General features: G+C 37.7%; 1 protein-coding gene and 1 long non-coding RNA gene across 2 annotated transcripts in view; both read right to left on the reverse strand.

The window, feature by feature from the left end:
* LOC109036563 (alanine--glyoxylate aminotransferase 2, mitochondrial) overlaps nt 1–12,726 on the reverse strand; it is a 29,882-nt gene extending 17,156 nt beyond the window's left edge. The window contains exons 1-2 of the mRNA XM_019050855.2: nt 12,073–12,726; nt 4,348–4,472 (exon numbers count right to left, since the gene is read on the reverse strand). Of these exons, the coding sequence (XP_018906400.2) occupies nt 4,348–4,472; nt 12,073–12,097 (150 nt within the window). The 5' untranslated portion in view covers nt 12,098–12,726. The remainder of the gene's footprint in view (nt 1–4,347; nt 4,473–12,072) is intronic.
* LOC140224600 (uncharacterized) lies at nt 6,042–12,036 on the reverse strand. The gene is made up of 2 exons (XR_011899877.1): nt 8,527–12,036; nt 6,042–7,705 (listed from the first exon to the last, which is right to left on the reverse strand). It is a non-coding gene; the product is annotated as an uncharacterized lncRNA (long non-coding RNA).
* Nucleotides 12,727–15,616: the final 2,890 nt, after the last annotated feature.

Consider the following 15,616-nt stretch of genomic DNA (forward strand, 5'->3'; position numbering starts at 1 on the left):
GTTGTTTTTTTCTTATAACGCTTATTTCGGAAAGCAATTATTACATTGTTCAATTCTACTGACTTTCAACACTCGATTATACTCCCGGCAAATTCTGCAGCAGCGTTTCAAATGTTGACTCTAATGCTTCCAACAGCCATCCGATGTCTAAGAGTTTATTCCTAGATTTAGGGATTTTCCGGAATTTCCAGGGATTTAGGGATTTTTCAGGAAATCTAGGGATTTTTTTTTGATGAGGTAAAGTTACCAAAAATCAACTTTTTAACCTCAATTCTAGCTTCAACAATCGAAAACATTTTTTCATCTATATTTTGTAGGCCTTTTTGGCAACACTATTTTCCCCGCAAATAAGCCGGAAATTAAAACGATTGCGTCCTTCGATGTACTTGACATTCAACTGCATTCAACCTGTTAATAATAAGAAATCAACTAATATTCTTTCATTTTATTGGTCTGGATTAGCACTGCTTTCAGAGAGCGCCAAAATTCAAACGAGCCAATCAGATTTAAATATTGCAAATCGCTACATCGAATGACATCATGATTCTTCATAAAAAAATGGCGCTTTTTGCAAAATCTAGGGATTTTTTAAGTATATTTGAGCAAATCTGGGGATTTAGGGATTTTTAGCGAAATCTAGGCATTTTTTTTCTTCCCCGCTAGGGATTTAATATCGGAAGACTGGCTTCCAGTATCGTAGCGTTGATCGTCGCTGATGTCGAAATGGAACCTAATGCCGGACTTACTGTAACACCTCCATTCCTCAATTCCGGTGAGGAATACGTCTCTACCCTTAACTCAATATAAATATACAAATTGATAAGTGAGTGCTTTAGTCTCCTGAAAACAGAATTGCGAAACTTAAAATTGGAGAAAAATGATGAGTAAATGAAAAAATGGAACCAATTGATGGGATATGTCGCATGCCATTCTGACACAAAATATGGCGTCTATCGAATCACCTTAACTAAATAAAATAACCAAATTTTCAACTCTCAAACTATCAACTATCAACTATCAAAATTCAAACTATCAAAATTTCCAACAATGACAAAAATGATTGTAATATACCTATAATGTAATGAAATATACACGCTCTAATCATTTAATTTGTATTACCTTTATGTTATGTACCTACATGTTATACTATTTTTATAATAAATTTTGCCAACATGCTTTTCAATTCAGTCTACAACATTTCATTCCGACGTGGCAATAATGATTTATAATGCCCCTAAACATTAAAATGAATTACAATAGTAATGCCGCATTATAATGTCGTATTATACATCGCAACGATTCATGTCCTACTGATTATTGATTATTGTAAGATGAATTCTGTTTTCTCTGATTGTATGTTTCATACGTGCGAAGCAAGTACGGGTCACTAGAAACGTGGTTCGTACGGGTGGCTGATGAAATTGATCTTCGAATACCTTTTGATGAGCTAGGGAAATGGAACCATCTGCATCTCATGGACAATAAATAGTTGCCGTAATTAAGGTCATCCCGTGATTAAGGTGCCGTGATTTAAGTCATAAATTCTTCATCTAATTCTTGATTCATCTCCAAAATGTCTGCTAAAGCTTTCATGCGCTTCTCCTTGTATGCATGAATGAGCAAATTGGGTATCGAACAAGCGGACACTTTTTGAAAATTTAGATGATTCTGGACAATATCGTACAGAAGTCCACGAGCTGCAGATAGAACCATTACCTCTAGCTCATCAAAAGTTATTCGAAGATCATTCAACAACCTCTTTGACAAGTTGCAAAAACTTTTCGTTAACAATAGTGTCACACGGTACTAGGAATATTTACTATTTGACGAACCTTATATTTCCCTGACTCAGTCCTAAATTATAGAAGTATGCGTTACTTTTCCAGCAATCCAAAAAAACAATTATACAAAAAACCAATACCTACACTTTCAGATATAAAAATGCAAATTTTTTGCAGCCTCGCTAAACGACTTATCAACCAGAGATTTTTTAGGAAGCGGACCTCCAAAGAGCTTTCAAAATTAAAAGTATATACAACAAGTGATAATGCCATGTATTCGCCATATCAAAGCCCAATACACATTTATACACCGGCTACGTAAATCTGCTAAGTTACAAAACATGAATCGACAGTTGTCGGATTGTACATCAATGACAAAATGTGTCTAGGCCCTCATTCTTGACTACAACTACTGCCCCCAGAGCCGCTCTCCGACGCCAATGCGTTGGAGCTTCCTGCTTGTTTTTTTTTTTCTGAAGTATAAACAAAAAATGGCAAACATATTATATTTTAAATTTTACCATCATCAAGAGTAAACAAGTCTATTAAGTATTTCTACTGCTAGACATTTTTTAAGAAAAATGTGATGATCAATTCGTGTACGTCACTTTAAAAAATGACCTAAGGTATGAAGTAATTATATTTGCATGAAGTTATTTCACAATTTCCTCTTCGAATTCATTAATTCAAATGAAAGCCTCGCTCAAGCGCGTCTGGGTTATTGCGATCGTAGCGAAATGTTGATGCCTTTGAACACACCGTAGACGTATTGCGTCGATTGTATCTGAATTTTTTTAAATATTTATTCAGTTCATCTTTACATGTAAAAATTTTGCACTCCCTTTTTACAATGTTAGCTGTTACACCTCAAGACTACAATAAAGGCTATTACTTAAACTAAGTATATATTATTAAATAAAGACACATTCGTGCGAAGACAGTGCAAGATTAACTTAGGAAGGACGCAGAAAAATTCCATTGGTTCGCGGAACTAAATCTTACAGTGAAGAGTACAATCCCGGTCGGGGGGGGGGGGGGGGGGGGCATAGGAGGGGAAACTTGTGCTGTAACCAGTTTTTGGCTTCAGTCTGTTCTGGTTTCAGGGTTACACAGAACCAATGTTTATGCAGAGAGATCAGAGGGGATTGACCGATATGAAAACCACGCATGATGCGCGTAATAAATGCCTGGTTATTTATACGCTTTCATGCGAGTAAGTAACGATTGAGGGGTTACAACGTCTTGGCCCCCTCCGTGCTTTGATTGAAATTGAAAATTAATATATTTAACCTACGTCTGCGCTGTTAAAAATTTTGGAGTGAAATTCTGTACCGGAGTCTGTATAGCACCCAAAAACTCGAGTGATGGATGCGAAGCGGAATCGATTCTTCTTACGGAATGGCTCACACTATTACGTTGCGGAATCTACTCGTTCCACAGAGTGTCACACGCTTTAATATGATGCTTATTTCACATTGCTTTCATGCCGCTCGGTGTTTTTGGACGCTTTATAGACTCCGGCACTGAATTTCACTCTTCGATTTTTTACAAAGTGTCCTGCACCATGCATGCCAAACAGGGCCGGATTTACCTACTTGCCGCCCATGGGCCGCCTGTATTTTGCCGCCCCCTTCTCATTCGTTTTGAAACATCAATATAACCATCAAGTGAACGTGCCGGAGGGGGAGGGGTGCATAAGACGCGTTTACCTACTCGTGTTGGATACATTTTTTGCGAAAGCCCTGTCAACACTTTTCACGGAACTTGACGCGAAAGTTAAGTTCCGTAAACCTATCTCTGTGTGGACAAGGTCCTCCATTTAGAAGAAATGAAAAAAAAAGAAATAAATTTGAAAGAACAAACATAAACGTGGTTCAACAATTTTAACTTTCGCGGCTGCGCCGCGCCGCGCTGATCGCACTGTGATTGGCGCAATGCGTGAAGTATTCCTGCAGTCTTGTAGGCGCTATGCGTTTCACACCAACCGCTCCTGACCGCATTGTGTTTGACGCAATGGGTGAAGTTTACATGCAGTCTTGTAGGTGCTAATATGTGTTACATGCCGACTGCCGGCCGAGGGCTTGTCCTTTTCATTTCAAGTCCTATAGTCATCATACCTCTCTGCGCTGAGCTCCAGGCCAAATTACGTGTTTAGTTCCTCTCTTAACTCGACTAATTAAAGATGCTGTCTCTTGTATCACCGAAAAAACGACAAAATTAGAAATTACTATACTCTCATAAAGATAGATTTTGTCCCCTTTTCTCATTGATAATTTTTTTTCTCAATCCGATGTTTTTTATACCTAAATTTAAAAAATTGCAAAATTTGCCGCCATGGGCCGCGGCCCATGTGGCCACCCCCTTAATCCGGCCCTGATGCCAAAGACGAAGTTTTGTGAACTTTTGATTTTATTCCAAATTGCCTACATTACGAGTAACTTGATTAAACGCGTTCATGTTTGATATCCATGTGCAGAAACAAAGCAATGAGTTGAATATAACAGCCTTCCTGAAAGGTTTACGGTTCAAAACTGCTGCTGGGAGAGCAAATTTTAATTGTAGGTACCTCGTATGGTTTCACGGGCTCATCGCAGGAGGGCAGGGTAGGAATTTCGGGGACAGGTTTTGTTTGGGCTGCGGTGGCGATGGGCTTCGCAATGGACCGATTGGTCCGTTTGGCAAATTGTCTGCCTGCAAAAAGGAAGAAATTACATTAGTTCGCATTTCAGGGAGGAAAAAAACAAGAACATGCACATGAAAACATTTGGCGACTCATAGTCATTACGTCTTTTTGCAACAGAGGAGATTCGGAAAACTTGATCAGATGAAAAATCCTTACTTACATTTTTTACTCTAAAGTGTTCAAATTGTATAAAAACCGCAGGACATGCGCGGAACTAGGATCCTTTTGTGGGAGGGGGGAGGGGTTGGGCAGAGGAACGCCCTATCAAGGTGACGCTAAAAGCAGAGCATTAACGGGGATTTGTTCGACTCTCTCAATTCCAAAGAATGATTCGGGGGATGTCCCTAGCCTCAAAGGAGAGTCAGGGGGTTTTCCTCGAGAAGTTTTGAAAAATTCAGTGGTTTAAGGGAATTCTGAGAGATTCTGATAAAAAAATTGATCGAATTAATACTTATTTGGAAGGTGTGAAAAATATGTTACAGCCTTACTCAGCAAAATCCCTTACATATCTTAAAAGGGGTCAATTAGATTTTTTTTTTTTTTTTTTTTTGGGGGGGGGGGGGGAGGCCTCGCCTCCAGCCCCTTACTAGTTCCGCCCACGACAAAATATCTGTAGTAGATATTTTAACGATATTTTTAACCCTTAGATGCCCAAGAATTTTTTTTATATATACGCAAAATCCCAAGCCGGGTCCCAGTTAGCAAGATCGAGCTCCATCGCGGATTCTAGCGGTGGACGGTGCCAAAGCGGAATCGCTTATCCACATAGAGGAGCGGCAGTGTAGCTAGAGATATTCACCCGTTTGAATGTGGATACCCCTCGTCGGACTCGGAGTCCAGGCGCCGCTACTCGCGGCATCCGGAGCGGCTTTGTAGCACTGACGCAAGCGGCCCACGCGCGGCGTCACGCAGCGCGTTCCTAGCGGCAGTTCTGACTGATAATGAAATTTATTCGGGGTTTTTGTTTCTTTTACAAAACATCGGATCTTCAGGAAATAGATCTATATCTCAAGAGAATATAATTAAATTTTGAGGCTAAAAAGCTCAAAAATAAAATGTCAAAAATACCTCTGAAAGAATTTCACAATCCATGAAATTTTTTCTTGTATATTTTTCACTTTATTCCTCAGTTTTTTAGCTTCAAAATTTCAGAAATCAGGCACTCTAGAGATGTAGATGTACTTCCTGTGGATCCGATTTTTTTAAAAGTAATCCCAAAAGAAAACTTAATTTTTTTAAAAGAAAACTTATAGTAAAGACTTATACTTATAATGTACTTATATCAAAGTGTTTTCGATAGGTACACAAAATACCAAGTCAAAGTTATTAACTAAAGTTATTTTCCATATTACCTCGAAAATCTATTTTTCTAGGAGACAAATTGCCTCTTGGATGAATTCGATATGTCGCTAATAAAACTTTTTATATTGAAATACTAATTATATGTGATTGCAGGAACGTTAACAGAAATTTTCATAATTATTTCCCCTATGGCTAACTAGATTTATTCTCAACAATGTAACAAAGGAGAACATTTAAAGTCAAGAAAAAAAGAAGAAAAGAAAAAAACTCAGATGTATACCAACAAAGATATTTTATTACCATTATATCATTCCAAATAGACTCGTTTCTAAATTTAAGATGTACATTGATGATGTACAAGATGATCTTTTCTCTAGGGCAAACTAGAGATTTAAGAGAAAATTTTATTACCTAGTTCAGTTTTTCCATTAATTAAAAAAGTTGATGTATGGAACACATTGCACAAGTAATAAGCATAATTTGTATGAAAATAAGAAATTCTGGAGACTAGCCATATCTTAAAACATTGGTTTTGATAACTTATTATTCTTCTACAACCCTGTTGATAAGAGTCTCCTCTCGGAATCGGCACTATTAAGTAGATGTAAGAATTATTATCGATAAAATTGGAAAGCTGACGAAAGAACAGTATTAATGACTTTAGCCGTATTTGATGGAGCCTCAACATACGTCCAGAATAGGATGCTGCAAATACTTTCTATCAAATCTCATCGAAGCTGACAATGAATCTTCACCACTTTCTCAAGGAAAATATAACTTTTGCCACTTTATCATCAGATGTCGTTCCAAGGGTATATCCTTCATTCCTCACAAAAACATTGAAAGACATTCAACTCCATATATTGTTGAAAATCCTGACATTGAAGGATGCATGTCATTGAAAATCCTAAAACATGTCGTTAGGAATTCTAGGATGATGAATGACATTAAACGGCGCATGTCATTGGTCATCCTACGATTATGGATGACACATGTCATTGAAAATCCTAGGATAATCAATGACACTGAAAGACACATGTAGCTGGTAGCACAAAGGGAGCATGTTTACCATAGAGAACCCTGCAAAGATGAATGAAGTTTGATGTAGAAAATGTATACTAAGGTATTGATTGATGCGCCACATCTAGTCCGAATAACGCTTACTCCAGTAACTCTTCATTAGTCACCGGTGTAAAGTATCGTGAGATTTTGACTGCGAGACCCTCAGTTTTGGGGGGATGGAGTTACACAATGTCTATAATTTAAGCTTAATAAGTTATAATGATAAATCATGACATTCAGATCCACTTAAATGATGCCGACAAATACAGCTAGATCACTAAAAAGTATGACAGAAAATATTCAAGGCTTTGAACTACATAAAATCAAAATTTTCAGGTAATATACAGCACAAATATGTAACTCAAACTTGAGAGGGCATCAAACTTGCTGAGATGATGTTTCATGATGAGCATCAAAAGAAACTGCTTTCTACAGTTTATCAAAGTCCTTCTGTGTTGAAAGAGTATGCGTTAAGAAATTATATAAAAAAAGACTCACCAAATATAAAGTTCTTCTTTAAAACTTAAATTCAGAACACTTTGGTTTGACCTACTGATTCAGATATTTAGGCATTTCCAACACTGAACTTAAGTACACTTTTCTTCTTCGTTTGAAAAAATTAATATCTGGACAAATCAAACTTTGAAAGTCACTTTTTATGATTATTTAAGTTGCCTACACTAAATCTTCCTTGATATCAATGTTGTTTGAAGCACTAAATGATGAATTTTGAGGTGATTTGATTTTGCTGCTAACTCTCTACCAATGATTGCTCAGATACAGGATGGGCAATCAGATCATAGAATATTAGCCGCTTGGAAATTCCAGAATACTTGGAAATAAATCTGAGTGCAGATGCTCGTCTGGAGTGAGGCCACTGAAAAATAGATGAAGAAAATGACATTACACATTAGCTTCACACCTAATAAACCCAACTTATGTTTAGTTCTTATACATTTACTCTGTAAAAAGAATCAGCGATTGTTATCATTTAAATATTGAATACTTCAGAACTAACGCATAAAAGTTCTGTGAAAATCACCATTTCATTTCCGTTGACTTCTGAGAGACTCCGCAACCCCTTGAGGTATGTTATTGTGAACAAATACTCCACACCTAACAAGGAGCACCCAGCAGGTGAAACCAAAATCAATTACTCATTGAGTTCAGCTTATCTCATCCGAGATAGGTTACAATGGACAAGGACAATTCCAACCCTGAGCACAGATGAAAGTACTTAGCGGAGAAGAAGTGAGATGCAGTCTGAAACTCATTGATTAAGTATATACGTCGACAACTCATAAGCAAGCTCACTGCTCGAGTGCTTACACGAGTCTACAAGATATAAGCCAGTGGTACCTTGCATTAGCCAAGTAAGATTCGAATAGACTACAATCACGAGAATTTTGGCTTATTAAGCTGAATTGTGTTCTTGCCGAATTAGTAATTCAACGTCTGGAGGACAACTGAGGATCAGCTGTCCTGCACTTTCGCAAGGAAATATGTTGAATTCAAACAAACAGAGCATGGTACAAAGTGGTAGGGAGGTTAGCTCTGAAAAGGAAAACTAACTTTCGTCCCTCAGCGAAATAACTAACTAAGAGATAAATACTTCGGCTTTGTTTCTTGCACGAGCGGCAGAATTAAACACCGGTAAAGAAAATGAAAACGCAATAAAAACATGGGGAAAATACTTACTTTAACAAGTGGACTTTACAATCAATTCCATAAGCGCTCACGACTCAAATCACAACAACTTGCCTGTTGAAGGACGCGCGGCGCGCGCATCCAGACTCCTGCATTTCTCCGCAACTCCAAACGCACTACACACGCGGCTAGATGCGCTCGCCTGGACTCGTACCCGACTCATTTTCGTTCAACCGCTAGAGACGGTGGATGAACACCGTCAGAAGCGCGCTTATCAACTCAGTCTCCAATCTGCCGCTAGAGACTGTGGACGGAGACTGTAAGGAGCGCGCTTAGCAATGCCATCTTCAATCTACTGCTACATTTTGTGGATAACGCGAGTATTGGAGCGAGCTCCTGTACGGGCTAATGGATCCAAATGACGGAGCTCAATCTTGCTAACTGGGGTATTTCAATCTATTATTTTGATAGTTTTTGAAGTGTTGCCTAAGTCACTTCTATGTTTTAGATGGAAAGATTTTTTTTCTTTTAAATTTACACCTCGTTGATGACATACTGGCGCTTTCTCATCCCTTCTCGTCCAACGGAACCACCGCAACATTGAAATAAAGCAAGAGAAAAGATGCGCGTTGATGACGGCGCAGAGATACATCTATTCGTACGTGACCGATGTGCGTGTTGCAGCTGCAAAATTGAAGGCGCCATGGCGCGAGGCGTGAACTCGTAATATTTCGCTCTTCACTGCCAATGACGTGTCCCTCAGATTCGGGGAGAAAGTTAAAAAATGAGACCCGAATACGTCTCTCTCATCTCCGCTTGTATTGACACTCGATGTTTTCTTGTTTACAATTTGAACCCCGATACAACCCAAGAGGGTGCGTGGTACGTGTTTTCAGTGAGTCTCGGGTGAATTTGACTCGGCTATGAGGCATCTAACGGTTGGAGTAACATTACTCAGGTAGGGGGGACGCAAAAAAAAGGTACTACCATCAGCAGAGTTTTAAGTTAAATGTGCGCATAGTTTACTTCAACGTGCGACGGAGGAAAACGGTAAATCTTGAGTTTAGAAAGTAAATATTTTTGTGAGAATGTGTACATGTAGGTATGACCAGAAAAATGAAAGAAAAACGTAATGAAAATGCAACTTTGTTTTCTGTAATTTAAAAACAAATCAATTGAGCTCTTTGTTCATGGGACAATTTTAGAAATTAGATTATTTTTGACTTATAGAGAGTCTCAATAATTCTATTTTACTTCTCCCCTACAGCAAAAAATGGTAGTAGCTGTTACTAAAGCTAATATAGTTATCTGAAAAAAATCGACAAACTAGCAACATTACAAACAACAAGCTGAAAACCGAGAGAGACTGAAGGAAAATCTATATTCAGTGGGCAGTTAGTTTTGTAACACGACGGTTATTATTTCTTAACTTTAAGAGTTACTTGTTATTTCCCCAGAGCATTTGCGTTACAAAAGACCCGTCACGTTGGTACTTTGCCAGCGGGAATTGTGCAATGTGTTTATTATAGCGGCGTAACTAGAGGAACTCAAGTCACTGACGTTATTTAATTACCTCTTTTAAGTCGGAAATCCTATACAAATACGTCTTTGTTTCTACTGGCGACAAAATGTTAGAGGTATACTTACTTTAAAAACGCCAAGTTTAGTATACCTATCAAGTTCATTGATATTGATAATCAACAATAAAATAAAATATAAATAGGTATCTTTTTTTACAGGGATGGAGGATTCTTTAAAGGTAAAACTTTTTGGATCGTGTCATTATAAGGTTCGCACCTTTATTGCATTCACTTAGTGTTAAAGTCAAGGCTGGATAGAGAATTTCGATAAGAACGGCTCTGCATAAACGTCAATGTTACGATTTTATCATGAATAAAATATACCTATCGCTTAAGTCCGCATACAGAGTTCCAAAATCTCCGATCCAAAGAAAGGCAGCCAAAAGATCTCATCGCAATTTTTTGTGGATATATTTGAATGAATAAAGAAAATTCAGGGAAAATTTGAAAATAAATCCGACGGTTGTTGTTTTCATTCAAAACAAACAAAAAAGTAAGCAGAGGTTTGCAATGTCGCAATTGCAGTTAAGTATTTTTCGACTAGCCATCGATTCATCGCTTCATTGGAAGGAAAGCAATCGATATACCAATACGTCCCTTGCATTAGAGACTGGTACTTTGCCCTCTCAGATGGATGATGCCAATTTTAACACCAAAAAACTTTCACTTATTTAGCATAGAGTCCTAAAGAGATGCAAGGGACTCTCCGCAAATTGGCAGCATAGTGACGGAGTGGAACACTTGTTGCTGCCCAGTGAACGCTCACTCCATTGATGCCAGATATTGCTGTAAATTATGTCTTTTCCCGCAATTAAGGCTTAAAGCTCATGCAAAATATCCACATTTTAACGCACGACCTGGCAACTTTGGTTCTTTCCCGCTCGTGCTGCGATTTTCATTAACTCTCGTGGCCGCACAATGTAACGGAAGCCTCGGAGGGGAGGGGGCTTGATTGTGCGGAGGGGGTTCGAGAGGGGAGCTACACGTGTCATAGAGCAAACGAAATGGACATATTTATGCTAAAAGGAACTATGTTACATACAAAACCTATATGAACATAGTTCCTTTTAGCATAAGTACGTCCAAACGTAGCACCACTTGTAGAATGAAGCTCCGGGAGTTGACATCAATTCTATCAAGTCATGTCCTTGGGCAGATCCAGCTTTTGAGACTGAGATACATTCCCGAGTCAGGATCAGGACTTTCGCGTGGTGTGCGAGAAATGTAGGGAGGGGGAAAATCAGGGGTACGTTCCCTGGTTAACAAATCAGCTCAACTTTTAGAGTTGTCTAAGTAGCGTCATTCGTGGCCTTTGTAATTTTTGTCAGAACTACTGAGTAGACCCAACAGCAGTAAATTGGAAGTCCATGCACCTCTTAAAAAATAAAAAATGTAGGTATCAATTAATTATTGTACATGAATTGGTGTAAATCCTTGAGTGAAAATGTCTGTCGGAGAGCGAGGAAATATTTTGAACCTACCTACACCTACGTGATATGAGCACAATTATTCCCGAATAATCCTGAATAATAGATATTTTGTTTGTGGTTCAATATGAATGCGCAGGAAATTTTCTCCACCAATAAGTGAGAATTTCAGTAGAAATTGAGAGACTATGTTCTAACAAGCTCCTGAGGGAAAATCTATCAAGGTACCTATACATGTGGTGATCATACATGAGAATGTGCGTGTGGTTGTAAATGAGGCAACAGGTAGCTCAAAAAACTGATACATTCAGAGATAAAATGTATAATAAAATGAATGAAGGAGTTGTCAATTGTAAATACCCTATATTGGATTCTAAAAATATGAAATATCTATAATAACGACGGACATATCCTATTCTGCATGCAGACGAGATATTTAATCAATTATTTCACCCGAAGGGCGAGTACCTACAGGAATTGTAATTTCAAGTATTGACATTTTCATATTGTTAAACTATACAAAATCTACAATTTTTAACTCTGCATAAGACCTATTATAGGTACGGACTTTTTTTAGTTGAATAGCTTACCAAATGCATTCCGGATCGACTTCATTGTCCAGAGGCAAGTTGAGAACCAGAATGTGTAAATCCCTGCTGCGCGGAAACGAGTCGCACTAAAACTATGCCATCCAACTACATAGATTAGGCTATTTAAAAGATCTTTAGAGATTTGGATCTATTTTTCAGACATCAAACTATGAAGTGCATCTTTCGGCCTCAGCAAATTGGTAAACAAATATCGGGATAAATATCTAGGTTTATTTAATTCAATTGTTATTTTTACTTTCGATTTGAAATTGTGTTCTATTTCCGCACGAGAAAACGAAATTTAGGGTAATTATTCGTGACTTGAGTAACTTTTTTGTGCTTCACTTAAATAGGGGAAAAATTCAAGAGAAAAACGAGTTCCGGTCGAACTGCCAAGTTGATGCCGGCCGCACTGGCTGGATCACATTTCGAGCGGGGGGAAAATGGAGCTGGAAGGTAAACACAAATACGAAGTTTCAAAGTTCAGATTTGTTTAGGTGCACGAGTCTGATCTAGGATAGCGAGCGCGAAAAAGGCGGCGTGTTATCGGCCGAAAAAGCTGTTAAAAAGAGAGCGCATAATTAGTCGCGTACGCGGCCGCACGTCACGATCACAAATCTTATTGTGGATAATTGTGGACACACATGTAAGATGGGTGGCGGACACGAGGAAGCACGAGCAGATAATAAACAAAGGCGCAAAGGCGTTTATCGATGCATATTGAAGCTATCCGCGGGTCAAAGGCCGCGCGTCAACGCCTAGCGCCCGGGAATCGCGCGCCATGACCGGCGTTGCCACGCAGCCATTTCATCGGCTCTCCTTGCTAAAAATGGCGAGTACAAATGCCCTAGTAGCAGAACAAATTTTTGTTCTTCTAAAAAAAGTATAAAAAAAACATATCTGTTATCTAAATGGTATACTTTTAGATAAAAAAAGTGTAACGCTTATATAAAAAAAATCAAAGCTTAGACCTGACCATAATATATGAAAAACGATAAAAGCTAGATAAGGTAATTTTTTTTTTATAGACAATTTTTTTATTTTTTTATATAACGCATGCATACGAAAGTGTTAAAAGTGAACATTTTTATGTAACTATTATATTTAAAAAAAGGTCATCATTTTTGTGAGCTTTTCGCGAATTAGAAGATTTTTTAGTATGTTTGCGAAAAGCTCACGAAAATTATGACTTTTTTTATGTGATGGTCACATATCACTTTTAACACTTTCGTATGCATGCATTATATGAAAAAAAAATCAACTTTCGTACATACCTAATCTTTATCTTTTCCTTCTATGGTTCTGCTACTAGGGAGTAGAAAATCAAAGTCATATATGAATAGAATTTCAATTCATATGAATAGAATTTTAACTCACATGAAAAGAATTCCAACTCATATGAATAGAATTTAACTCGTATGAGCAGAATTTCTCTATCCAGTTTTCGCCAACTTCTATGACTAGAGATTCCAACTCACATGAGTTCAGCGTTGAATCTACCGTGTCCGATATCTCAGAAACTACTCAGTCACCGCATCAAAAAAATCATAAGAACGTAATGTTTTTATTTTTCAAATTTTCATCTATGTCAATGTCTCCTGGTCAGAAATAGCACCTCTGAAAAATGAGAAAAAATGAATTCATATGAGTTGAATTTTTCTACTCTTATAAGTAGGATATCTACTCATATGGGCAGAATTTCTACCCATTTAAGTGGGAAGTTCTACTCATGTGAGTTGGCGAATTCCGAATAGCCTACTCGTCATTTTCAGCAGGGCTGTGCTCGCCCATCATTAAATCATTTAAAAAAGCGAGTGCCAAAAAATAAGAGTTGCCAACTTGTTTAACAGACCAAAGATGCTGAAAAATATAGTGAAAGTCTTCAAGTCGAACGACGATTATGACGAAAGCTTAAGTCTATCTTTTTCTCGGTCCCGGGACGCTCTCATAAGGAACAATATTAAAAAAACAGCGCTTTAGTCGAATTAAAGATTTTTCGTGCCGGGTGAAAAGCCTCTGACGTCGAAGTTTTTTTTCGAAAAACCGGAGAATTGTCAGGTTTTTACGAAAAAAAACGCGGGAGATAAGCAACATTGACGAAGGAAATGTAAAAAAGAGATTTGTGGCTATGTAGCCTTTATATATGAAGGAAAATTAGAAGTGGCATATGTTGCTTGATAGATTTGAAAATTGCTGCATTTGGTGGTTTTTTTTTTTTTTTTTTTAAAAAAAAAAGCTTGGCTCACTTCACTCTTAACTTCACTCTTGATTGGGATTTGATTAAATGTAAAACAAGTTAAACAAGGAATTTTAAAAATGTCAAAAAATTAAAACATTAAAAAAGTTAAAAGTTTAAAAAGCGCAAGGAGAAATCACTTCAAAAAATCATTGATTATTATTTACCTCTGTCGATGCAGCATTCCCTATTTAAGAGCAATGATTCTAGATTTTGGAGGCTGGCTTAAGCATCTTAATAAGCATTGACGTGAAGCATTTTTCCATTTAAGAGAAATTTACAACAGGAAATCTGTAACGTCGCAAGTCGAGATGCATCAATGCGTTTCACGCCGACCAGTGATCACAGGATCACAGTGTGTACCTACGGCGTCATGCGAGAAGTATTCCAGCAGTCTTGTAGGCGCTAATATGCTTCGCGCCGACCAGCAGCGAGCCCGAGCAGCGACCGCTAGGCGCAATATGTGAAGTATACCTACGGTCTTGTAGGCGCTAATATGTGTGAAACTGTGGAAGAGAGAATTTGACAGTGCTGCCGTTTCCCGGAACTAATTCCGAATTTCGGAACTTTTGGAGTTTCTCGGAATTTTTCCCGGAATCTTTGTAATTCTCGGAATATCCCGGAATTTTTGCGTTTTTCCGGATTTTACCCGGAATTTTTGCCTTTTTTCGGATTTTTCCCGAAATTTTTGCCTTTTTTCGGATTTTTCCCGGAATTTAGGCCATTTTTGTAGGAATTTTTTATATTTTCATCGGAGGTATTGAGATTAAACTGGACATTTTCTCGCAATGATCATTCTGGAAATGGGGATTCTGTTTTCTAGAATTTTCTCGAGTGTCGTATCCATCTTCCCGCGGTTTTCTACCAAACCTATAACCTCAAGAAAGAAAATCAAAATATGAAAATAATGAAATGAACTGAACAACTGTTCACATCATGTTTTGGTGCTTGTTACTAAGTAGTTTTTTTAAGTAAATAGTTAACTATCAGTGATTTCGTGTCTATTTTTGTCCAAGCCGTACTTATTTTTCTCCTTGTCCTTTTTCTATATTTGTTTGTTATTTTCAAGTAAGAAAATAAATTATTAGAAAATTAAAGCCAATTTATGCATTAAAACCAAAAAATTCCTTTCCTAAACGGAAGTGTCAGTCGAGCTTCTATACAACACACTACACATCCAGTGCAGTGACTCTGAAGAAAACAAGTTCAAAGCTAAAAATTTCAAAAGTTGATGTAGCATAAATGAAAAAAAAAAAGTGCTCTGAAAATTTATTAAGCAGCAAATATTTTTCTGCTGGGAAAACCTAT

The sequence above is a fragment of the Bemisia tabaci genome, chromosome 5 (genome assembly GCF_918797505.1).
Source record: "Bemisia tabaci chromosome 5, PGI_BMITA_v3".
NCBI lineage: Eukaryota > Metazoa > Arthropoda > Insecta > Hemiptera > Aleyrodidae > Bemisia > Bemisia tabaci.